General features: G+C 42.8%; 1 protein-coding gene across 1 annotated transcript in view; it reads right to left on the reverse strand.

The window, feature by feature from the left end:
* ADAMTS12 (ADAM metallopeptidase with thrombospondin type 1 motif 12) overlaps positions 1 to 25,109 on the reverse strand; it is a 387,436-nt gene that overhangs the window by 354,507 nt on the left and 7,820 nt on the right. The window contains exon 2 of the mRNA XM_040262292.1: positions 22,015 to 22,376. Coding sequence (XP_040118226.1) covers positions 22,015 to 22,376 — 362 coding nt within the window. The remainder of the gene's footprint in view (positions 1 to 22,014; positions 22,377 to 25,109) is intronic.

Here is a 25,109-nt window from a genome sequence, read left to right on the forward strand (position 1 = left end):
GACAGAAGGGCGCTGCGGACAGAAGGGCGCTGCGGACAGAAGGGCGCAGCCTCCCACCCGGCGCAGCCTCCCACCCTGCGCAGCCGCTCGAGCTCATCCTGAAGAGGTCGGCCCTGGAGGAGCCAGTTGAGATGGACTTCTGCAGTCCTCAGGAAAGCAGCAGGCGGAGCGCAGAGCCCCGAGACCTATGCAGCCATGTACTCACGAGCTCTGCAGAAGTTAGGAGGGTTCAGCTTCAAGGGGGCCGTCTCCAAGGCTGTGGGGGTGCAGCCTGCACATCAGTGACCTGCTGCTACCTGGGCGCAGGCCATGTGCCCGAGATCCACGCCAACACTCCCATCCACGCCCGAGGCCCTGGCATTATTTTCTCTCAGCTAGAAATGTACAAAAGCACAGACACCCTCAAAAAGTCGTTTAAAAAAAAAAACCAAAAAACCTTTAAAATGTGGGCGGGGGGGGGGTGGTACTTACAAATATAAAATTCCCATCCAAGGCAAAGTTGTCTTCTCACTGGGCTCCGAGTCTTGGACCCCCTTGCTCCTCAGGGTCCCTGTTTCATCAGTGGTCCTCTCTCTGTGTAGTGAGAGGCTCCCAGTGCCTTCTCTCAAACCCCTCCCAACTTCCAAAAAGAGAAAGTCAGCTCACACATAACCCTTGCTTCCTCTCCATCCAGTGACCTGTATTCTTCTTTTCCTTCGAAAAGAATTTGGAGCTTAATTTCCTCCCACTCACTCCTCCGTGTAATACACTGTTATGCATACCTAAGATTTTAGGCCCTGGCGCCTCTTCATTTTCCTCTTAACCCCACACCCTCCTGACCCCGTGATCTCACACACCTGGATAACCAGGTGAATAGAATTAACAACATCCATGCATCAGATAACCCTGTCATACCCCTTCAACCATCTCTCAGCAGTGCTTCTCAATCACCAGAACAAAAGGATAATGATTTTGCGTTGTTAGGGTATCTAAGGATACAGGTTCATCTGTAACTCACAACAGAGAGAAAAATCCTATGTAATGAGCACAGAAGTGAAATGTGTTTTCTTTGTGCCCTTTCAGTCTCAATCTCCTTTCATTGATTCCCATTCTTCCATTTTAATGTTTACATAAATTTAGGGTGCTATACTTAGGGGTATATTTCAAGTTATACAGCTGAGTTGAAGGTCAAATAGAATTCACTGTGGGGATGGCTCCCCTACAAGTAACCTAGGTTTGCATCTAGCCACAAAGGGAGGGTTAACAAAGAAGCTTTTTAGAGCAAAAGCAGTTTAAAACAGGAGTTGTCCACACTGTGATTTTAAACAGCTCTTCACACTAAAGATTTAATAATAATATTATTATTAAATATTACAGTTTTGGTTAATTTATTAAAATTAATGTTAATAAAATTAAAAGTTACTTTATATCCACAATGCTTCATAAAGAACAATTGAGAAAACTCCAGGGGTGGCTGGAAAAACACAGGGAAATAGGAAGCAGGCATGGTTCTGGACACTGGGGGAACTTAGTCATACAACAGTTGTTGGAGACACCCTGCAGATGACTCATATAAAGACAGAAGACCCCAAGATACCAGGACGGTGGGTGTAACAAAAATAGCTAGTATAAGATGTGAACAATAGCTAGTGAGATGTGAACGCTAAGGATGGAAACAAAGGCTAGGACAGCTACCAAGGGCACAACCACATTTGACAGGCACACAAGAAATACCAGGGAAGATCTGGGAATCTGCCATCAACCCAGCATGGGGTCACAGAATATTTGAATTGGAAAGGTATTTGGTGGCCACTGGGACAAACATGGTCAAAGTACAGACAAAGTGCCCTTCCCTCTCCCTAGTCTCTCCCTACTCTTCACTTCCTAAACAACTCAGTTCGATAGCTCTTAAGTAGGGTAAAGTGAAGTAAGCAGCTGCAGAACTAGGGTCAGGAGACTGAAGATATGAGAAGAGCAGAGGTGGGGATGGAGCAGAGTGAAAAAGATAACAGGCCCAGGAGGGATGTGTGACTCGGGGCAACAGAACCTAGAACCCAGACAAAGGGGAACAGGCATCCACGCTGATGGGAAAGTGGGATAGCGCTGGGTGTCAGTGCTGAAACAAAGAAAAGTGACAACCCCAGAGGGAGACAGTCTAGCTAGGGAATCAAAGCCCAGTGGGCTGGCATGAGGGACCCCAAGTCGGGTGAGGGGGCCACTCACATGAGGCATCTGGGCGGGTCACTAACATGGAATGGAGGGGCCCAGTTCAGTCAACAAGGGCATCTATACAAGAAAGGAGGTGGCTGTCACCATAATAGCAGTGGAATATTGGTTAGAAATAGGGGGCTGATCAAATGACTACATATACTAGGAATAATGGGAACTAGTTTTGTCTCTGTCAGAGAAGACCATTTACCAACGTGGAAAGAGAGAAAACAAGAATAAGTCTTATGTTGTTGGACTGGAATTGAATTTATTAGTATAAATTCAGAATCTTCTAAATGTACAGATAAATATACTAATAGCTACAGATGTGACTGTGTTTTGATTTACATGTGTGTATATATGCAGACACTCCTACTCCATTCAATGGACCTGGATGAGTAACACCCAATAGCAGTGAGCACATCTAGTGTCCAGATCTTTGCTTCTATGTACCATGTTCAGGAAAGAGAGAAAAAGTTCCCTGAAGTAATGGCTGATTCTAGAGCTAGGAAAGTACAAGATAAGTCTAGAATATCTTACTGTACCCGAAAACAACAGGGTGCTCAAATAATGATAAGTCAAAAGGACACAGATGCCAGGCTGAAGGACTTTCACTGACCAAATTGAGATACATGAGCAACACAATAAATAATGATGTATTAGGATGCAAGTTCATACTAACATCAATAAATGAATGTCTGTGAGAAAGAGAACATTTACATATTTCAAAGTCCTTTCCCCCTCAATATTTTTTAACTAGAGGGAGTAGAAAAACTTTCTGCTTTACACTGTTTTCCTGTAGTTCCTCCAAGGCACTTCCTTGGCTATTTCCCACTCCATGACCTGTTCACATGTTCCAGAAACGCTCTCTTCCTTTTATCACACTTGTCCTTCAAACTCAGATCAACAATTATCTTCTCCAAAAGCCTTCTCCCAAATCCAAGACCTTATTGGGTCCCTATTTTATATGCTCCTGTAGCATTCATAGCACTTACCAACATCCCAATTATATTTGCAATTAGTTATCTAATATCTAATACCAACAGCTAGGCACACCGACATCCTTCTTATATTATGGACATTTATAGTGGTAGCAGTAAATGCTGATATTCACACTTCTCCATGTAAGCATTCGCTGTGGAATATTCCCAAGGTAGACATTGACAAAATGCAGAGAGAACTTAGTGAAAACAGTCAACAGATGCTTTATTGCACACTCCCTGAAGCGAGCTATAGTCACAGGCTTAAAATCCAGATCTTCCAGCTCCAAGTTCAGAGCTATGCCACAAGGCTCCAGCTCTGTTCTGGAAATTCCACAGTGCCCAATTTACATACAACTTCTGTTCTCCACAGAGACACTGAGCCTTTAGAAGTCTACAGTAAGAATTCCCTTCCTTCTTAAGGCTGACTGATAGCTTATACTATTTAACCTTTAAAGGAAGACTACGAATAGCCAAAGGGTATATGAGAAGATGTTCAACATCATTAATCATCAGGGAAATGCAAATCAAAACCTCAGTGAGTATCAACTCACACCTGTCAGAATGGCTATTAGCAAAAGAAAAAAAAAAAAGCTAGGACTTCACTGGTGGGCCAGTGGCTGAGAATCCACCTTGCAAGGCAGGGCATGTGAGTGCAATCCCTAGCCCAGGAACTAAGATCCTGTGTGCCTCAAGACCCAGCACAGCCAAATAAATATTTTAAAAAGAAAAAGAATGTATTGTACAACATGGGGAGTAAAAAAAGAAAAGCTGACAAGGTTGAGGAGGATGTGGAGAAACTGAACCCTTATATTCTGTGGGTGGGAATGTGAAAAGTGCCACTGCTTTGGAAAATAGTATGGACATTTTGCAAAAACTTAAAAGGAGAACTACCATACAATCCACCAGTGCCACTTCTGGGTAGATATTCAGAAGAATTGAAATCAGGATCACAACGGGCTATCTGCACTCCCACATCATCACAGCATTATTCCCAAAAGCAAAAACATGAAAATAACCAAATGTTCATCAACAGATAATAGACAAAGAAAGTATGAAATACACACACACCACCAAGGAATAGTATTCAGCCTTTAAAAAGAAGGAAATCTTACCATTTGAGACACCATGGATGAGCCTTGCATTGGTAAACAATGGTACATTAACGACGGTAAGTACCTTGGCCACAGACTGGTCACAGGGTCAGAGGTGCTGAATTCCATGAGACCTTGGAAACTGTTCAGCCTTCATTCCACAGACAAGGAATCTTGGACCGTGATGTATTAAGGGACTTGCCTCAGAGCTCCTGAGAACTAGGAGCAGTAAGGCATAAAGTGGAGGTTTCTCAGCTCCCAAGTCCAAAGCTTTTGATTAATAAAAAAAAATAATATTCTCCATAAACCTAAATCACAATGGGCTGGGCTAGAGGTTGAACTAAAAGGGAAGAACAATCCATTTGTCAAACTTGCATCTCTTTATTAAAACAGTTGAATAGAAACAGAATTAACTAGTTAAAAAAACTAAATCCTTTCCAGAAAAGGGATGTAAAGCATTTATCAGTAGATCTCAAATCCTTTCCTGTTCATTGGACAATGCAAATGGCATCACAATCTTCCAGAGAGAAAGGGAAGGGAAACTAGTCAGAAGGGAAACTGGATGAGTGCCTTCCATCCATCCTCCAAGTTCAGACATGCTCCCTGCTCTAGTGCCATTTCAAACAAATGACGATCGAGGATCTTTTACATCTTCACCTATAGCTGTCACTGTGATTTCATCCATATTCTGAACCAGAGCTTTATATCTTGTCAACAAACTGTGGGAAATTCTTAAAGAGATGGGAATACCAGACCACCTGACCTGCCTCCTGAGAAATCTGTAGGCAGGTCAAGAAACAAGTTAGAACCAGACATGGAACAACTGCCTGGTTCAAGATTGGGAAGGGAGTATGACAAGGCTGTATATTGTCACTCTGCTTAGTTAACTTAAATGCAGAGTACATCATGCGAAATGCCAGGCTGGATGAAGCACAAGATGGAATCCAGGCTTCCAGGAGAAATATCAACAACCTCAGATATGCAGATGATATCACTCTAATGGCAGAAAGTGAAGGGGAAGTAAAGAGCCTCTTGATGTAGGTAAAAGCAGAGAGTGAAAAAGCTGGCTTGAAACTCAACATCAAAGAAAATTAAGACCACGGAATCATCACTTCATGTCAAAGAGAAGGGGAAATTGTGGAAGCAGTGACAGTTTTTATTTTCTTGGGCTCTAAAATCACTGCAGACAGCGACTGCAACTGAGAAATTAAAAAAATGTTTGCTCCTTGGAAGGAAAGCTATGACAAACCTAGATCAGTTCAGTTCAGTAACTCAGTCGTCTCTGACTCTTTGCAACCTCATGGACTACAGCACGCCAGACTTCCCTGTCTATCACCAACTCCCGGAGCTTGCTCAAACTCATGTCCATTGAGTCAGTGATACCATCCAACCATCTCAGCCTCTGTTGTCCCCTTCTCCTCCTGCCTTCAATCTTTCCCAGCATCAGAGTCTTTTTCACTGAGTCAGTTCTTTGCATCAGGTAGCCAAAGTATTGGAGCTTCAGCTTCAGCATCAGTCCTTCCAATGAATATTCAGGACTGATTTCCTTTAGGATTGACTGGTTTGATCTCCTTGCAGTCCAAGGGACTCTCAAGAGTCTTCTCCAACAGCACACTTCAAAAGCATAAATTTTTCGGTGCTCAGCTTTCTTTATAGTCCAACTCTCACATCCATACATGACTATTAGAAAAACCATAGCTTTGACTAGACAGATCTTTGTTGGCAAAGTAATGTCTCTACTTTTTAATATGCTGTTTAAGTTGGTCATAGCTTTTCTTCCAAGGAGCAAGCATCTTTTAATTTTATGGCTGCAGTCACCATCTGCAGTCATTTGGGGGCCCAAAAAAACAAAGTCTGTCACTGTTTCCATCATATCTCCATCTATTTACCATGAAGTGATGGGACTAGATACCATGATCTTAGTTTTTTGAATGTTGAGTTTTAAGCCATCTTTTTCACTCTCCTCTTTCACTTTCATTAAGAGGCTCTTTAGTTCCTCTTCAGTTTCTGCCATAAGGGTGGTGTCATCTGCATATCTGAGGTTATTGATATTTCTCCCGGCAATCTTGATTCCAGCTTGTGCTTCTTCCAGCCCAGCATTTCTCATGATGTACTCTGCATAGAAGTTAAATAAGCAGGGTGACAATATACAGCCTTGAGGTACTCCTTTTCCTATTTGGAACCAGTCCATTGTTCCATGATCAGTTCCAACTGTTGCTTCTTGACCTGCATACAGATTTCTCAGGAGGCAGGTAAGGTGGTCTGGTATTCCCATCTCTTTCAGAATTTTCCAGTTTTCTGTGACTGACACAGTCAAAGGCTTTGGTATAATCAATAAAGCAGAGTAGATGTTTTTCTGGAACTCTCGTGCTTTTTCAATGATCCAAGGGATGTTGGCAATTTGATCTCTGGTTCCTCTGTCTTTTCTAAATCCAGCTTGAATATCTGGAAGTTCATGGTTCATGTACTGTTGAAGCCTGGCTTGGAAAATTTGGGGCATTAGTTTACTGGTAGGTGAGATGAGTGCAATCGTGCAGTAGTTTGAACATTGTTTGGCATTGCCTTTCTTTGGGATTGGAATGAAAACTGACCTTTTCCAGTCCTGTGGGCACTGTTGCATTTTCCAGATTTGCTGGCATATTGAGTATAGCACTTTCACAGCATCATCTTTTAAAATTTGAAATAACTCAACTGGAATTTCATCATCGCCACTAGCTTTGCTCGTAGTGATGTTTCCTAAGGCCTACTTGACTTTGCATTCTAGGATGTCTGGCTCTAGGTGAGTGATCACACCATTGTAGTTATCTAGGTCATGAAGATCTTTTCTGTATAGTTCTTCTATATTCTTGCCACCTCTTCTTAATATCTTCTTCTTCTGTTAGGTCCATACCATTTCTGTCCTTTATTGTGCTCATCTTTGCATGAAATATTCCTTTGGTATCTCTAATTTTCTTGAAGAGATCTCTAGTCTTTCCCATTCTAACGTTTTCCTCTATTTCTTTGCACTGATCACTGAGGAAAGCTTTCTTATCTCTCCTTGCTATTCTTTGGAACTCTGCATTCAAATGGGTGTATCTTTCCTTTTCTCCTTTGCCTTTCACTTCTCTTCTTTTCTCAGCTCTTTGTAAGGCTTCTTCAGACAACCATTTTGCCTTTTTTGCATTTCTTTTTCTTGGGGATGGTCCTCATCACTGTCTACTGTACACTTCTCTCACTGGAGAAGGGAATGGCAAACCACTCAGTATTCTTGCCTTGAGAACCCCATGAACAGTATAAAAAGGCAAAAAGATATAACACTAAAAGATGAACTCCCCAGGTTGGTAGGTGCCCAATATGCTACTGGAGAAGACAAATCTAGATAGTGTATTGAAAAATAGAGACATCATTTTGCTGACAAAGGTCCAGATAGTCAAGGCTATGGTTTTACCAGTAGTCATGTATAGATGTGAGAGTTGGACTGTAAAAGAAGGCTGAGTGCCAAACAATTGATACTTTCAAATTGTGGTGCAGGAGAAGGCTCTTGAGAGTCCCTTGGACTGCAAGGAAGTCAAACCAGTCAATCCTAAAGGAGATCAGTCCTGAATATTCATTGGAAGGACTGATGCTGAAGCTGAAACTCCAATACTTTGGCCACCTGATGTGAAGAGCTGACTCATTGGAAAAGACCCTGATACTGGGAAAGACTGAGGGCAAAAGGAGAAAGGAGCAGCAGAGGATGAGATGGCTAGACAGCATCCCTGACTCAATGGACATGAATCTGAGCAAACTCCAGGAGACAGTGGAAGACAGAAGAGATGGGTATGCTGGAATCCATGGGGTCTCAAAGAGTCAGACACATCTTTGAGACTGAACAACAACTCTCTGCCCCACTCCTAAGACACATGCACACACAGTCTGCTTCTATATTTGCAATAAACACCAATTTGTCTGGAAACTCTATGAGCAGCTCATGTTCTTTCCGTATCAAGCTACATAGAGGTTAGAAAAGAGGTAAGAAATTTATATAAATAAGTTAAATAACTTGTTATATAAGTTATATGAGTTATGTATATTTAAAATTAGATATAGTATCAACATATACTTGAAATACATAAATTATTTTCAAAGTTCTACATACACATGTCTCATAAGTTAAATAAGCCTTATTGAACAAACAGCTCAACTTGTGTGTTTGTTCTGCAGATGTGCTTTTAAAAATTATAAAAATAAAAATTGTAAGAAAAAGGAAAGCCAAAGAGAGAGCCCGGAAAACCCACAACTGCGGGAGAAAATTGGTCCTTAGAGATAAGCCAAGAATGTTGGAAGATTGCAAAGAGAGAAGTTCAGTTGTAAACTTAAAAAAAAAAAAAAAAAACTGGTTAGAAGAAAGGAAGCCTGCTTGGAAGGAAAGTAGTGCTATCTGATGACCTAGTCAGAGGCTGGAAGCTGTGCCTTTTTGAATTGTGTGACTCATTCCTTGGGACCAAAGCAAGTGAGGAAAAAATTTCCAGAGAAAAATCTGTCTGTAAGCAGGGTGGCGGGTGGTCAGTGCCTGGTGAAGGGGTGAGTCAATGACACGAAATGGGCCTGCTTAGTATGAACTTTTGTAACTGATAAATCGGTTTCTCAGAATAGCTCTCTGTCCTCCCAGCCAGTTTCACTGCAGAGCCTTGAAGGGATTGCAGTGAAGATGTGTGGTCTGGAAGTCAAAGAAGCTGGGTCTGGAAGGAGGCACTGGTATAGAAAAGTCACTCTAAATGAACTCCTGGCTTATCTCAAGCAGGGAAATCAGCAAATCCAACAACACACGCTATTGGGAAATCTCAGGTCTTTTTTTCTTTAATGTGTTTGTTTAGAGGAAGATTTTCAGTGCTAAACTATTTGAAAAGCCTTAAAACAGATAACCAGGTATAATCCATGAAGAAGGTAAACAGGACCTCTTGGTACTAACAGATGCTTATGAAAAAGTTGAAACAGATACATATGTGCACTTTCTCTCAGGCCCCAATGTATTTAGTCAAAGATTAGAATTTAATGAAAGTAAGGTGGCCCAGCCCAGGAGCAGAGGTCATGTCTCCCATCCCTGTGATCTGAGGGGGCAGGGGCGCTGTTATAAGCAGTCCTGTCAGCATGGACAGTGTCCTCCCAGAGCTGAGAAGGGAGCCCCATTCTTGCTTTGCCTTTTATACCTAGACTTTCATGAACATTCTGGAAAATGCCACACTTACAATCTCATAAGGGAACATTTATAAACATCAAGATCTTCTCATTCTGAACCCAAATGTACCATCAACAAGTCTCCATCTCTTTGGGAAGGGGATGAAAGTCAGAACAGTGCTGGTTATTATTATTTCCTTCAGGTTTCCAAGGCCCAGAAAGCTTTTCTCTTCTCAACAGCCTAGATGAAATATGGAAGCAAGAGATTGCTACTTAGCACGCACACCAAAGAGATGAGAACGAAAGAGCCTGAGAATCACCGGAAGCTGTCCATGGACTCTAACATAACAAAAGCCCACAGAGGACAAAGAGCAGCGCATGATGACAGTGGGTACACCTGACCACAATAACCCATCCTACCTGGCGTTCAGGGGTCCATGTACCTTTTCCATCTTTTTCTATTATATCACAGTATCTAAGATTCCTCTTATACCCTTTCAGTCATCAACACTGACTAGAAGAGCAGCGTCCCCCAGCCCTGACTACATCTGTGCATCACTAGGCATCTGAGCAAACAATTTGCCAAAAGCATGTGATTTGTAAAAGTTGAACTCAAATAGAATTAAGGTCTCTGGGTTTGACAGGCCAGTGCTGGTCAAATTTTAATGCACATGCAAATTCCGTGAGACTCCTGTTAAAGTTTATATTCTGTTTCAGCAGATGAGGGGTAGGAGCTAAGGATCTGCCTTTCTAACAAGCTCCCAGGTGGTGCTCACTCTGCTGTCCATAGGCCACAGTCCACTCAAACAGGAAACCCCAAGAGGCAAAGGATCCCATCTAAGGTCACATGGTTAGTAAGCATTGATCTCAGTTCCTCTGACTCTCAAATCAGTGAGATCACTCCATGTGAAAAATATGCCATCACCCCCAACCTGGCTGTGTCTCCCTGACATGAGTTATCTGGGTGGTTAAAAATAAATCGGTCCTCTCATACTGAAAGACCATCTCAAAAAATCAAGTAAAACATTTTTTCAATTACAAAGCCTAAAACCCAGGCCTCCTGTTTTCTCATTTCTCAAAATTCTTATTAATATCCGTCAATCAATGGAGATATTTTTGAAGGGAACCAGATCTTTCTGAAAGCTAATATTTAAGTTCCATGGACCTATGAGTCATGCTGGATCAAAAAAAAAAAGGAGATAAATATTAATATGTAAACATCTCATGAGAAACCCTGGACACCCAATCTTCAGTTTCTGTAATGAAAACAGAAATGAGATTCAAAGTCAAGTCTCCAAAGAAGAGGCGGGTAATGTCTCTACACGGCATTTGTGTGGACCATGAGCCAAGTAATTGACCTCATAATAAACAGAACATCCAGGCACTCATCTCCCATCACAGCTGACGGTCATTTCTCTCCTGCACAATGCCTGGACCATAGGGAAAAAGTGATTCATGATCACTGCTTCTTGAACTACTGATTCTTCAAGTCTCTCTCCCACTTTCAGTCTATCAAGTTGGGGAGTCACAAAATGAACCTGATGAACTAAAAAGTAAGCAGAAAGACCAAAAGGGAGAGAAGGGAGGGAAAGAAATGCTCATGTTTATGAGCCTGTAACACAAAGCATTAATAGTGATGAAAGGACTCTCCCACCAGCCAGGGGCCCCACTCCAAAGTCTCATATCTGAGTAAGCATAGGTCTTATCAGGCAATCCCCAAAGGTCAGGGGTCATGGAGAATTCCTCAGCCTGGGAGCAGAGTCAGGAGATACACAGAACATTTCTGTCCCTCCCCCTGGCAAGGAACAACAGGCATACTGCAATTCAAATGCGTGCTTTCTGCAAATGAGCCACCAAGTTCCGCATGGTGAAGCAGGCAAGAAGCCACGCTGAGGAAGTTTTCCCACACAGCTCTGCCAACGGGTTTCATTCCTCAGCTCCAGCACCCCAGGCTTCAGCCGCAGTCCAAGAACACGAGGGCAGGAACAGTTACATTTTTTGGTTGTAGGGGAAAGAATCACTAGGACTTCTCATCTGGGCCAAGAACTCAATGGCACTTGAGGGAGTCAGTGATGTAGTATAAAGCACATCTTCTCAGTAGACACACCATCATAAAGCAGAGATTCTTAAATACCACTAACCTCATTTGTAGCATTCACATAGCAAAATGAAGGGTACACTTAATTCTTGCATTTTTTAACATTCAGTTCAGTTCAGTCACTCAGTCGTGTTCAACTCTTTGCAACCCAATGGACTGCAGCAGGCCAGGCCTCCCTGTCCATCACCAATTCCCGGAGCTTACTCAAACTCATGTCCATTGAGTCAGTGATGCCATCCAACCATCTCATCCTCTGTCGTCCACTTCTCTTCTTGCTTTCAATCTTTCCCAGTATCAGGGTCTTTTCCAATGAGTCAGCTCTTCACATCATGTGGCCAAAGTATTGGAGTTTCAGCTTCAGCATCAGTCCTTCCAATGAACAGCCTGGACTGATCTCCTTTAGGAAGGACTGGTTGGATCTCCTTGCAGTCCAAGGGACTCTTAAGAGTCTTCTCCAATATCACAATTCAAAAGCATCAATTCTTTGGCGATCAGCTTTCTTTATAGTCCAACTCTCACATCCATACGTGACTACTAGAAAAACCATAGCTTTGACTAGACGGAACTTTGTTGGCAAAGTAATGTCTTTGAACATTAGAACCTAACAAAATTTAAATTGTTAAAATTACTGTAACAGCACTTTCTAGCAAAAAAGCTGATACCTGGCTGGTTAGAAGCTGGAAAACAATTCCAAAGTTTCATACTGTCCTGCATCCAAACATTCAATTTCTTTTCAGAGTATCTTTTCCATTTGTTCTGGGGACAAAGATTAAAATCCTTTCTCTTCAATGTGAAGATGGCTAAACTAAGAATGAAAAGGATGCCTTCAAATGCAGCTCGTGGGTTATTTATCTCAGCAGAAATATTTCACTGTTTTGGGTGTCTTTACAGAGCCATATTTTTTCTCTACATATATTGACAGGAACTGACCCTTCATGGAATTGTTTCTTCATGAGAAGACCCCTCCCTTGTATTCCAGCTCAAGCTGTTGTTCACTGGAGGTTAGAAGCAAGGACTCCAGAGTTTCAGGCAACAAGACAGGCTTGTTCTTCACCTTGAATCAAAGGGGAGACTGGGAAAGGCACTCAGTCAGGACTTACTGTAGCTCAGTTGAAAAAGATCTGTTTCTAATGCACACCGCCCCCAACTCTCCACACTGTTATTTGAAACTGAACACCTCAGGCTTTGGGAAACATGCTGAGGATGAATGGCTGTGTTCTGTGACTGTCACCTGGGGTCCACAGGGTCAAGTCCTGTGGGAGGAGGGCTCTGGGACTACTGCAGAGAACATGTCTGTGCACACTGCAAGAGAGGCAGATGAAATGTTAACAGATGCCCCCTCCAGACAAATGAATTTAAAAGTCACCTCATCTAAAGCTAAGTACAAAAAGATGCTCCTCTTTGGCCAAAGGGATTATAAAAAGACCCCTCTTCCTCCTAGAGCCAGGACATGGTTTAGCTGGAAGAGCCTGAGCTGGGTTCCAGCCCTGAGTCCCCTAGATGGGGTATCTTTTAGGGTTTGTAACACACAAACTGCCTGATGGGACCCTAAAGCGCCTTTAGGTTGGGAAATTCCCCGAAGACACTAGATATTCTTTGAAAAAGAATACCTGTTCTCTTTTTTTCTATTCTTTGAAAGAAACTTCTGGAAAGAAGAACTAGAAACGAAGATAGGGAAAAGTCCCCCTTTCTCAGAGGCCTCATGACTGGGGCCTAAGCCTCAAGAAAACTATGTTTCAGTGCATCCCTTACCCTGGAGACTGGTGTTGAGTGATTCGTGTGTGTGTGTGTGTGTTCGTCACTCAGTCGTGTTCAACTCTTTGCAACCCCATGGGTCATAGCCTGCCTGGCTCCTCTGTCTATGGGATTCTCCAGGCAAGAATATTGGAGTGGGCAGCCATTCCCTTCTCCAGGACATCTTCCCAACCCAGGGATCAAACCCAATTTCTTCACACTGCAGGCAGATTCTTCACTGTCTGGGCCACCAGGGAAGTCCAGGGCAATTCTTGCTATACAGCAAAAGGCCAAGGGCTTGATTAGAGATTCTCTTGAAGCTCACCCTAGGCTCAAAGCACAACCAAGGTGAGCAGAAGCTTTAGGTTATTATTTGTTTTGTACTTTCCTTCCTTTTGCATGCAAACCTTTAAAGAAATCTTGCTGAAAGGTCTGGAAAGATTCCACATGCCGAAGAGCAACTAAGTGCATGTGCCAAAACTACTGAGCCCACACACTCTAGAGTCCAAGAACTGCAACTACTGAGCCCATGTGTCGAGAGCCCAGGCTTCCCAACAAGAGAAGCCACTGCCATGACAAGTCCGCCCACCACAATGAAGAGTAGCCCCTGCTAAATGCAACTAGAGAAAATCTGCACAATGAAGCAATGATAACCCAGCACAGCCAATAAATAAATAAATAAAAATTACAGTATGGACTCTGATATGTTTTGCAGAACTACGGAAAAGCCTGAATGAGAATAGCAAAGCTGACTGCAGTATCCACTTGCCAAAGTCAACACGATGGTGGCAGTCACCATACCACCATCACTTGTAGAGTGATGGACCCAGGAGGGCCTTGTAGCAGAGGCAACATCACCTTGCCATGATGGGGAGCCAGGGCCCTGGGAACCCACCAGAAGTGGCACAGGGGCCATTTAAGCAGATTCAATTCTGGAATTCAACAGATAGCATTCAAACCATTGCCTGGGTAGTTAAGGATCTATAATCTCATTGTGAAGCCACAGGCTGGAAAGGTCTACAGAAACCTGGAGCAGTATAAAGATGAAATAATGAAATGAACACTTTCATTCATTCAACTACTATTTACTGAGTGCTTATTATGAAACATAGCTTAACGTGTGAACAAGACAGGGTGAGGGAAAGGAAAGTTAAGCAAAAAAGAGAAGAAAATATCAGGTACTGTAGATTACCTACATTATCTGGGTTACCTAAGCAATGTGATAGAATATTGGAGGAGTGTAGACGTTAGATTGTACAGTCAGGGAAGACCACAAGCTGGGATCTGAAAGATAAGAAGGAGCAGCTATGTAGAACACTGAGAGAAGAGTGTTCTATGGAGAGAGGAAACTGTCCATGCAAAGACAATAAGGCCAGAATGGGCATGATACTTTGAAAAACAGAGAGAAAGTAAGGAAAGTGGGGTGGGGGGAGAAGAAGAGGAAAAAGGAAGAAAGGAGGAAGGGAGGGAGTGAGAGAAGGAAGGAGGGAAGGGAGAAAAGAAAGAAAATGAACCTTTAACTAAGTCTCACACTTTATACAAAAATTAACTCAAAATGGATCATGAATTTAAATATAAAATGTAAACTTAGGCGGGCTTCCCTAGTGGCTCAGACAGTAAAGAATCTTCCTGCAGTACAGGAGACCCAGGTTCAATCCTTGGCTCAGGAAAATACCCTGGAAAAGTGAATGGCAACCCACTCCAGTATTCTGGCCTGGAGAATTCCATGGACAAAGGAGCCTGGAGGGCTACAGTCCATGGGGTGGCAAAGAGTCAGACATGACTGAGCAATGAACAGTTTTACTTTCACTTTTCAAAACCTAAGGGGTGGATGGAGGCAGGAAGGAAATAAGTGTGTCTGAAAGAGCAACATGAGTGATAGTTGTGATGATAATCTTGGGCATCTTGACTTGGCAATTCTGTCTGTGATACTGGATAGTAATTTTGCAAGATGTTACCATTGGTGGTGGGTGACAGCAGTAGGGGATGGGGAAAGGGTACATGGGACTTCTCTGTCAGTTCAGTTCAGTTCAGTTGCTCAGTTGTGTCCGACTTTTTGCGACCCCATGGACCACAGCGTGCCAGGCCTCCCTGTCCATCACCAACTCCCAAAGTCTACTCAAATGTCCATTGAGTTGGTGATGCTATCCAACCATCTCATTCTCTGTCATCCCCTTATCCTCCTACCCTCAATCTTTCCCACCATCAGGGTCTTTTCAAATGAGTCAGCTGTGTGCATCAGGTGGCCCAAGTATTGGAGTTTTGGCTTCAACATCAGTCCTTCCAATGAACACTTAGGACTGATCTCCTTTAAGGGACTCTCAAGAGTATTCTTTAACACCACAGTTCAAAAGCATCAATTCTTCAGCACTCAGCTTTGTTTGTAGTCCAACTCTCACATCCATACATGACTACTGGAAAAAGCATAGCCTTGACTAGACGGATCTTCATTAGCAAAGTAATGTCTCTGCTTTTTAATATTCTCTGTAGTGGTTCTTATAACAACAAATGAATCTACAACAATCTCAAGATAAAAAGCTTAACTTTTAAAAAACTAAAAATAATACCTTTTCATAATTTTAATTCATAGTTGAGTTCAAAACAAGAAAGGAAACCTCAATATGCCCAAAGGGAAAGGGAAAGAGGCTTAACTGGGAGTTGAAGCTGAATAACCCTATTATTCAGATTAGGAGTCAGCATTTAACTCTCTAGCAGGGGCTGGAGTTGACGCTAGGGTTTAGGATGGAGCCAAGAACTATTTTCATCTTAATAAAGAACTGAGAAATACTGTACCTGACTGTGAATAAATATCAAAAGTATTTGTTTACTGACTCCAGTATGCAGTCCAGATAATGGTGGCTAGCTCAAGCCCTTGATGTGAAGAAGGAACTCATAGGGCCTGGACTCCATCTGAGGCCTGTTCATGCTGATCATGCTCGGCCACTTTTCCAATGGACTCTTAACTCTCTGTTTAGTGCCTAAGAAAACAACAACAGAAGGATAAGACCCCCCTCCAGACAGGGGAACCTTGAAGATCATATCTAGGTTACTCATCACCTAAGATAAAACATACACTAATCACCCCTTCCTCCAGACAGGCCATAAATTTTTCTGTGTCTATCAGAGTGTAACCTCGGGTTTATTCATTACTGGCTAATTGTTTGACTGTTTGAGCACATGAGCAAATAGCACGTGAATGATGGGGTTACTGGAATTGTATTTTCCTTGGTTTATGTAAGTCTCAAGGAATCTGGAGTGGTGGGTTCAGATACGTACACATGGGGTATAAAAGATTTTCACAAATGCTGGTCTGGGTCCTTGGCTAAGAGGAGATTCTGCCTTGGGCCCGCCGGTGTAATCAGCTGTACTCCACTATCTGCATTGTCCTGAGTGACTTTGTTTCCCGGAACACATAGCTACAACAGATGGAAGTCGAGTACCACATGAAGAGACAGAATCCCAATCCTGTATCATGCATAATAAGTGTGGAGTCTAACACTCTGCACTGTCCTCCAAGTCCAGAAAACTAAACTGAAAGATGAACAACAAAGCAGCCTGCAACAAATCCTGTAGGGCCCTTGCAAAGTTGCAAAGTGAAGTCGCTCGGTGGTATCCGACTCTTTGTGACCTCATAGACTATAGCCTGGCAGGCATCCTCCATCCATGGGATTCTCCAGGCAAGAATACTGGAGTGAGTTGCCATTTCCTTCTCCAGGGGATCTTCCCGGCGTAAGGATCAAACCCAGGTCACTGGAATTGAAGGCAGACTCTTTACCGTCTGAACCACCCTTGGCAACTGCAAATCCAAAACCACCCCAAGGTTCTCACAGGTAACACCTCCCATTGAGGATGAATTCCGAATCTAATTGATTAAAAAATACAGTTTCTCCACCAAAGAACACAGAATTAAACAAATCGACTAAACTGTTCAAATGAAATAAGTTCCATAACTTCAAAGTTATACAAGTGTTGAGGGCAAATAGAGGGTGAAAATGGGGAAGATGCCAGAGGGAAAGTCGCCAAGTCAGGATGTGGGCTGACCTGGTCTACAAGCAGCCTCCAAGAGGATGGGCACCATGGTCATGTGAGAGGATACCAACTGCAGGAAGGAGGTCATATCCATCTTGTCATGGGTGACCTTTCTTGGGTCTTCAGTTTGTAACTAGCTGAGTCTTCCTAAGGGAAACTAAAGGAACCTCAAATTACAGACAACTCCAAGGGAACACAGCCCCTAACATTAAGATTACCACATCTGAAGCAAAGAATAAGCCAGCCCTGAGCCATAAGAATGAGAAGCAGATGTCCTGCTCCACAAAAGAGGGTTTCCTGCATCTGAAAGCCTTCCCAAATGCCACCTCTGTCCTCAGGAGTGCAGGGAGGCTTAGAGCTGGCAGATCCTAAGCCAATCATCCTGCGAATCTGAGTGGTGAAAGAGAAGAGAAATATCCTGGAGATCAGCCTCCAGACAACTGGTCAAAAAAATCAGACACAAGTCCAACCCTTTTGACTAGAAGCACTGTAGGTGAGTGTTGTTGAACAATGGTGCATGAGCAAGTGAACCTGAAGCCAGCCAGCTTGTGTGCTCACCAAAGAAACTCATTTGACTTTTGGTGCCTTTTTTTGTAATAACCATCCACTAATTGTCCGATTATGTGTCAAAAGCTCAAACAATCCCAGTGGATTGGTTCTCCTGGAAAACTCATTCAATGATTTGAATCTCAAATTTCCCATCACCTTAGCCACCGCATAAGTCTCTGAGTTCACATTTGCTTCTTTGTGTTCGTGTGTTTAACATGAATCTGAATCTGAAAAGACCCACATGGTGGTTCTCATGGCTCCCTGGGGCCATTAGAAATTGCAAAGCTCCTATTCTATTCCCAAGTCTGGAATAATTCTAAACAATATACAGTTTCCTTTAGAGAAAACAAGACGAAATTAGGGAGCAATTGAGGGCAATGGTCCTCAATCCTGGCTGCACACTAGAATCCTGAGGAGAGCAGCTACTTTACAGCAATATTGGCTAATACTGCTAATTAACACCCACTCACACTAATTTGGTGGTTGGCAACACCTAAGGTATATCAGACTCTCCTAAAGAGCTTTTAAAAACACTGATCCTGGGCTCCACTCACCTCTGACTCAAATCAGAGCATCTGGGAGATGGGGTTGGGCATAGGTAATTTTTTAAAGCTTCTTAATTATTTACTATATAGCACAGGGAACTATATTCAATACCTTGTAAGAATCCAAACAAAATATAATCTGAAAAATATACATATATAAAACAGAATCATTCTGCCGGACATCTGAAACTAACACAGTATTGTAAATCAATTATACTTCAAAAAAAAAAGAAGCTCTTTAATTGATCCTAATGATCCTCCTGGGTTAAGAATGACTGCCCTAACCCAGGGCTTCTCATACTTCAGTGAGCATCAGAGTCTCCTGAAGAGTTCATTAAATCAAAATTTCAGGCACTTCACTGGTGGTCCAGTGATTAAGATCAGTATTCTTGCCTGAAAAGTCCCATGGACAGAGGAGATTGGTGGGCTATAGTCCATGGGATCACAAAAGAGTGGGACAAACTGAGCAACTGAGCACACACACACACACAAAGTTGTTAAAACACACTCATATAGGTTTCTGCCCTCCCACAGAGATTCTGATGCAGTGGGTGAGAAGCGGAGAAATCTCAGGTGATACTGCTTCTGTGAGGTCATAGACCAAATGGCTCTAGGGCACAGAAAGGCAATGGTGGGAGGGCGGCTCATGTTTGGGAACGCATGTACACCTGTGGTGGATTCATGTCAATCTATGCCAAAACCAATACAGAATTGTAAAGTAAAAATTAAAAATAAATAAATAAATTTAAAAAATAAATAAATAAACTTTCTAAAACTTCATGAGCACGATAATGGTTTATGAATGGTTAATTACTATATATGGGTTCCCACACGAGTATTTCCTGGAGCAGTGTGGCCTTTGCACGTTTGTCTCGTGGATCACTTCACTCTTATGCGCCTGTCCTCCTGGAACAAAGGCTCTTTCTTCTGTTACTCTGGGAAGGTCAGGTGACACTGATGCCTCCAGGGTTGTGTCATAGAAGTGAGAGCAGGGATTGCACAGGGAAAACGTCACATGATCCTAGAGGAAACTCAGAGGGTGAGGACCATGAAGCCAGGAGATATCCCTCAGTTTACCCAAGCAATGAATCAGGCCTAGGGAGACGAAGAGGGCATAATTTATTGTGCTGTTTATGATCCAATTAAGGGAAAATGATACACGGCTATATATGAAAATATAGATATACCAAAAAAAAAAAAGGCAAAGCAAGACTTTCTACTTTCTGTACAAAACAATTCATCCCCAGAGGTCCTTCAGAAAGGTGGACTTTCTCAAGACATTTACACTGATGCACAGTGTTTTATGGGCTTTCCCAGGTGGCTCAGTGGTAAAGAATTCACCTGCCAACGCAGGAGATGCAGTTTCAATCCCTGGGTCAGGAAGATCCCCTGGTGAAGGAAATGGAAACCCTCTCCAGTATTTTCACCCTGGAAATCCCATGCACAGAGGAGCCTGGTCGACTACAGTCCATGGGGTCCCAAAAGAGTTGGGCATGACTTAATGACTAAACAACAACAATGTTTTATGTCAATTTCCCCACAGTTTTCTAGCAAAGCCAACTCAAACAGGTACAGGATAAACAAACTCAAATTATGAAGAACAAGATTCTCAAGAAACAGGCAGTAAGGATGGAAAATTTGAAATGAGCACCTCCTATAGGAATGTGAATGCCACTCAGGAGTTTATCCAAAAACCAGTTCTGGCACAGTGCCAAGGTGGATGCCCTAGGCTCTGCCAACAACTGCCTCCAGGACTCCAGCACCTCTCCACCTGCAGTCAGGCCCTAAGCACACTTGATTGGTACTGACCTCTGACTCCTACTCCAGTGTGACAAAAACCTCAACATCACTCTTAGGCATGTTTGCCAGGCATCTGCCAGAGGGGCAGTCACTGTTGTCACTGCTAGAAGGATAGGGGAGCAAAGGGGCCACATTTTTTTTAAGTTTAAATTTTGAAAAATAAACTTGGTCACATGTCGAGATGTAGCACAGAACACCTGAAAGACATGGGCTGAAATTAACAACAGCACAGTAAAGAAAGTCAACATCTCCAAACTTCATCATCTGTTAAAACATAACCTAAATGGTGGTGAGGTGGGTAATGTTGTAGAGAGGACAATGAACATAAACCACATAATAAGCCACACATTCAGGTGCTTAGTATATTAGAAACATAAATATTATAGCAGCCAATATTCATTATGTCCATTATTTACCAGATACTCTTCTAAGATTTATATATATATATACCCCTGGAGAAGGGAACGGCTACCCACTCCAGTATTCTGGCCTAGAGAATTCCATGGACTGTATAGTCCATGGGATTGTAATGAGTCAGACACGACTGAGCGACTTTCATATATATATATATATATATATATATACACAAATGTATTTAATACTCACAGTCCTGTATTACAGAGATTAGCATACTTTTCTTGCAAAGCACAGACAGCAAATATTTGGGGCCTCATAGTCCCACACAGTCCCTATCCTGACCACTCAGCTCTGCTGTTGTAAGTCAAAAGCATGGGCATATCTGTGTTTCAATAAAACTTTATTTATAAAAACAAAAGGTGGTTCAGGTTTGGCCCGTGGGCCGTAGTTTACCAACCCCTGCTTTGTAAGTTGGGGGCTATTATTATCTCCATTCCACAGAGGAGAAAGCAGAGGCACAAAGGGATCAACTGACAGCCCAAGGGTCCGTGTGCAGTCTGATTATAAACTAGCCAGAATTGATGCTTGATGCTTTTGAACTGTGGTGTTGGCAAAGACTCTTGAGAGTTCCTTGGACAGCAAGGAGATCCAACCAATCCATCCTAAAGGAAATCAGTCCTGAATATTCACTGGAAGGACTGATGCTGAAGCTGAAACTCTAGTAATTTGGCCACCTGATGCAAAGAACTGACTAGAAAAGACCCTGATGCTGGGAAAGATTGAAGGTGGGAGAAGGGGATGACAGAGGATGAGATGGTTCGATGGCATCACCAACTTGATGGACGTAAGTTTGAGTAAACTCCGGGAGCTGGTGATGGACAAGGAGGCCTGGCATGCTGCAGTCCACGGAATCGCAAAGAGTCAGACATGACTGAGCGACTGAACTGAACTGAACTGAGAATCAAAAAATGAACTCATAGCAGCTGCTAGCCAGCACCATCTTTTTTTTTTTTTTTCCTGGCTGTGCCAAAAGATATACAAGATCTTAGTTCCCTGAGCAGGGATCAAACCCGGGGCCCCCACACTGGGAGCTCGAAGTCTTAACTGCTGGACCACCAGGGAAGTCCCTTACCATCCTTACTATGTGCCTCACACCCAGTGCAGGTCCAGATTTTCCTAACTCCAAAGGGGCTAGCCAGCCAACCAGTCACCAGCACCCTCAGAGATGCCTCAGAGGTTGAAGACTCTACTCTGATCCCCCCCCACCACTTCTTGCTCTGATATTCTTGGTTGAACTTCTTCCTGGACCCCCAATTCCCTTATTCTCTCCATTCCATCCAGATAGATTGACTTAAATTTATGCACTTTCTCTCCAGCCTGTTTGGGAACCTGGATCATGCATATCACAAGTGCTCAATTCATATGTGTTGAATGTGTGTGTGAACCTGTTTACAGTCCAGGCCATGACAGCCAGGGACTGAGGGCAGAGAAGAAAGAGGACTCACCAGTCCACGGCAGGCGCTGAGGGCTGCAGTCCCGACCCTGGTGCCCTGCTGCAGAACCGTGCCCCTGAGATGGCAAGGGGGCCCCGAGGAAGCCTCCATCTTCACATGGGAGAGGTTCCCGTATCTCCTCTCCACGATGTAGCTTTTGGAAAGTAATCCCTGATTGACCGTCAAGTTAAAGAACAAGTCCTTCTCCTGGTGTGAAATTCTATAGTACACCCGGTCCTCTAGGTCATCCAAACCTCTCTTTCTCCTGCTGCTGGAGACAGAATGGTGCAAGCCGTAAGACAGAAAATGCCCACTCGCGTCGACTCGGACAGGGGCTACCACGTGGTACTCTGGCAGGGCCTTGATAAAATGCTCTGGGGGGCAAAAAGGAAACACAGAATAAGATGAAGAGATCCTTTCGACATGTACACACTGCTATATTTAAAACGCATAACCAACAAAGTCCTACTGTAAATCACTGGGAACTTACCTCAGTGTTATTTGCAGCCTGGAAGGGAGGGATGTTTGGGGAGAATGGATACACTTATATGTATGGCTGAGTCCCTTTGCTGTCCACCTAAACTATCACATTACTTTGCCAACAAAGGTCCGTCTAGTCAAGGCTATAGTTTTTCCAGTTGTCACATATGGATGTGAGAGTTGGACTGTGAAGAAAGCTAAGCGCCAAAGAATTGATGCTTTTGAACTGTGGTGTTGGAGAAGACTCTTGAGAGTCCCTTGGACTGCAAGGAGATCCAACCAGTCCATCCTAAAGGAGATCAGCCCTGGGTGTTCTTTGGAAGGAATGATGCTAAAGCTGAAACTCCAGTACTCTGGCCACCTCAATGTGAAGAGTTGACTCATTGGAAAAGACTCTGATGCTGGGAGGGATTGGGGGCAGGAGGAGAAGGGGACGACAGAGGATGAGATGGCTGGATGGCATCACGGACTCGATGGACGTGAGTTTGAGTGAACCCCGGGAGTTGGTGATGGACAAGGAGGCCTGGCGTGCTGCAATTCAGGGGTCGCAAAGAGTCGAACACGACTGAGCGACTGAACTGAACTGAAACTATCACAACATTGTTAACTGGCTCTCCTCCAATATAAAATAACAAGTTAAAAAAAAAAAGAGAGAGACTAAGAGATCCCTGCTGAATCTATGGTTAAGACAAATACACTCCTGTTTGAACTTGGATTTTAGCTTGCTGATTTCAAAATCCTACTGTTGACCTGAAGTTTAGAGATCGTTTCCATGGTATGAACTCCATTCACATCAAGTTCCCTAAACAACTCAAATCGACCCAGGGCTCTCTCACAGATGACAGGCAATTGTCTGAGCTGACATCAAGACATAGCTCTGGATGTCAGATGTTTCACCTGAGACAGACCAAGACAAGAATTAATGCATGAGAAATATGGTTAGGAAAGTGGCGAGATCAGTATGGCAAACAGGAACATTTCAGGTCTAGAGTTTATTCATACAAATCACAGAGCTTCACCGTTTATCATAAGGAATGTAAACGCCTCTAAAATTTTCAGTTAAGTCAGGTTGAAGGAAAAAATGCAAAAGCACAGTAAACCCATCAAGTAGACCCTGAAAAACCTTGCATAGTTATAGCATAAGTGTTCTGTAATGTAACAATGAGTACATAAAAGAACTTGGATGTTTCTTTTTTATTTTCATAAAATATAGAAAATAAAATGGTAGGTGAATATATTAGATTCAGAGGCACAGGGCCAAAATATAAAAATTTCCACTTTTTTATTGGAGCATAGTTGCTTTCCAATGTTGTGTTAGTTTCTGCTGTACAGCAAAGTGAACCAGCTGTATGTATATATATGATGTGGAACATATATATACAGTGGAATATTACTCAGCCATAAAAAGGAACAAAACTGTGCCATTTGCAGAGATGTGGATGGATCTAGAGAAGTAAATCAAAAAGAGAAAAATAAATATTGTTTATTAACACATATATGTAGAATCTAGAAAACTGCCACTTCAAAAATACAAGACATGAACACTTCTTCCTTTCTTCCACACATCAGAATGAACACGTCTTTTCATTTCCTTAAACTGAAATCCCTACCACTGCCTCTTCACTTTCCTATTTGAGAAAAACAAGAAATCTATTATATCTAGTGGAGAGTAAGCAGCAGGTTCCACATTACAGACTACCTAAAGCAAGCCATTAACCACTTGAGCTGATAAACTAATCTTTTGCTTCAGGCCAAAAAAAAAAAAAAAAGTGGTGGGGGCAGGGAGGAAAGAAAACAAAGGAGGGAGGGAGACGGACTAGGAGGGAGAAAAAGGGGAAAAAATTTTTGCTTTTCTACTTCCACCTTCCAGCTGTACCCCTGCACTTTATAACTTGTTTTACTTTGTTCAACTTACTTTCCCCAGCTACAATGTCTTTTGCCCTCTATCAAAATCTTATGTTTAACATAATCTTATGCTTTTTTAGCTTTCCTGGTGGCTCAGTGGTAAAGAACCGACGTGCAATGCACAAGACGCAGATTCAATCCCTGGGTAGGAAAGATCCCCTGGAGAAGGAAATGGCAACCCACTCCAGTGTTCTTGCCTGGGAAATTCCATGGACAGAGGAACCTGGCGGACTACAGTCCACAGGGTCACAAAAGAATCGGACACAACTGAGCAACTAAACATCAACAACATGGTTTTTTAAAAAAAAAAATGTTGGCCTCACCCCGTGACATGTGGGAACTTAGTTCCCTGACGAGGGATTGAACCCATGCCCCCTGCATTGGAAAGCAGAGTCTTAACCACTGGACCACCAAGGAAGTCCCATCTTATGCTTATTTTTTAAAGTTTCAACTCAAATCCTCCCTCTTCTTTCTCCTAAAGTCCTTAAAGTTCTCTCTCTGTTCTGAACCACCATGTCCTCACTTTCTGTAGCTCCCAGAACAGCCTGATTCTACAGAGCCTTTTGTTTATTATATTACTGATTCCCAAACCCTTTAGAGGTCAGAATCTTGCATATCACAAGTGCCCAATTCATTTGTGTGCATGTTACACTGAACATATTTGTAGCTGACTATTCAAAGAACTGGACTTAATGGGGTAGAACTATAAAAGCTCTTTTTTT

This window comes from Oryx dammah, unplaced genomic scaffold, assembly GCF_014754425.2.
Source record: "Oryx dammah isolate SB20612 unplaced genomic scaffold, SCBI_Odam_1.1 HiC_scaffold_20, whole genome shotgun sequence".
NCBI classification, from domain to species: Eukaryota; Metazoa; Chordata; class Mammalia; order Artiodactyla; family Bovidae; genus Oryx; species Oryx dammah.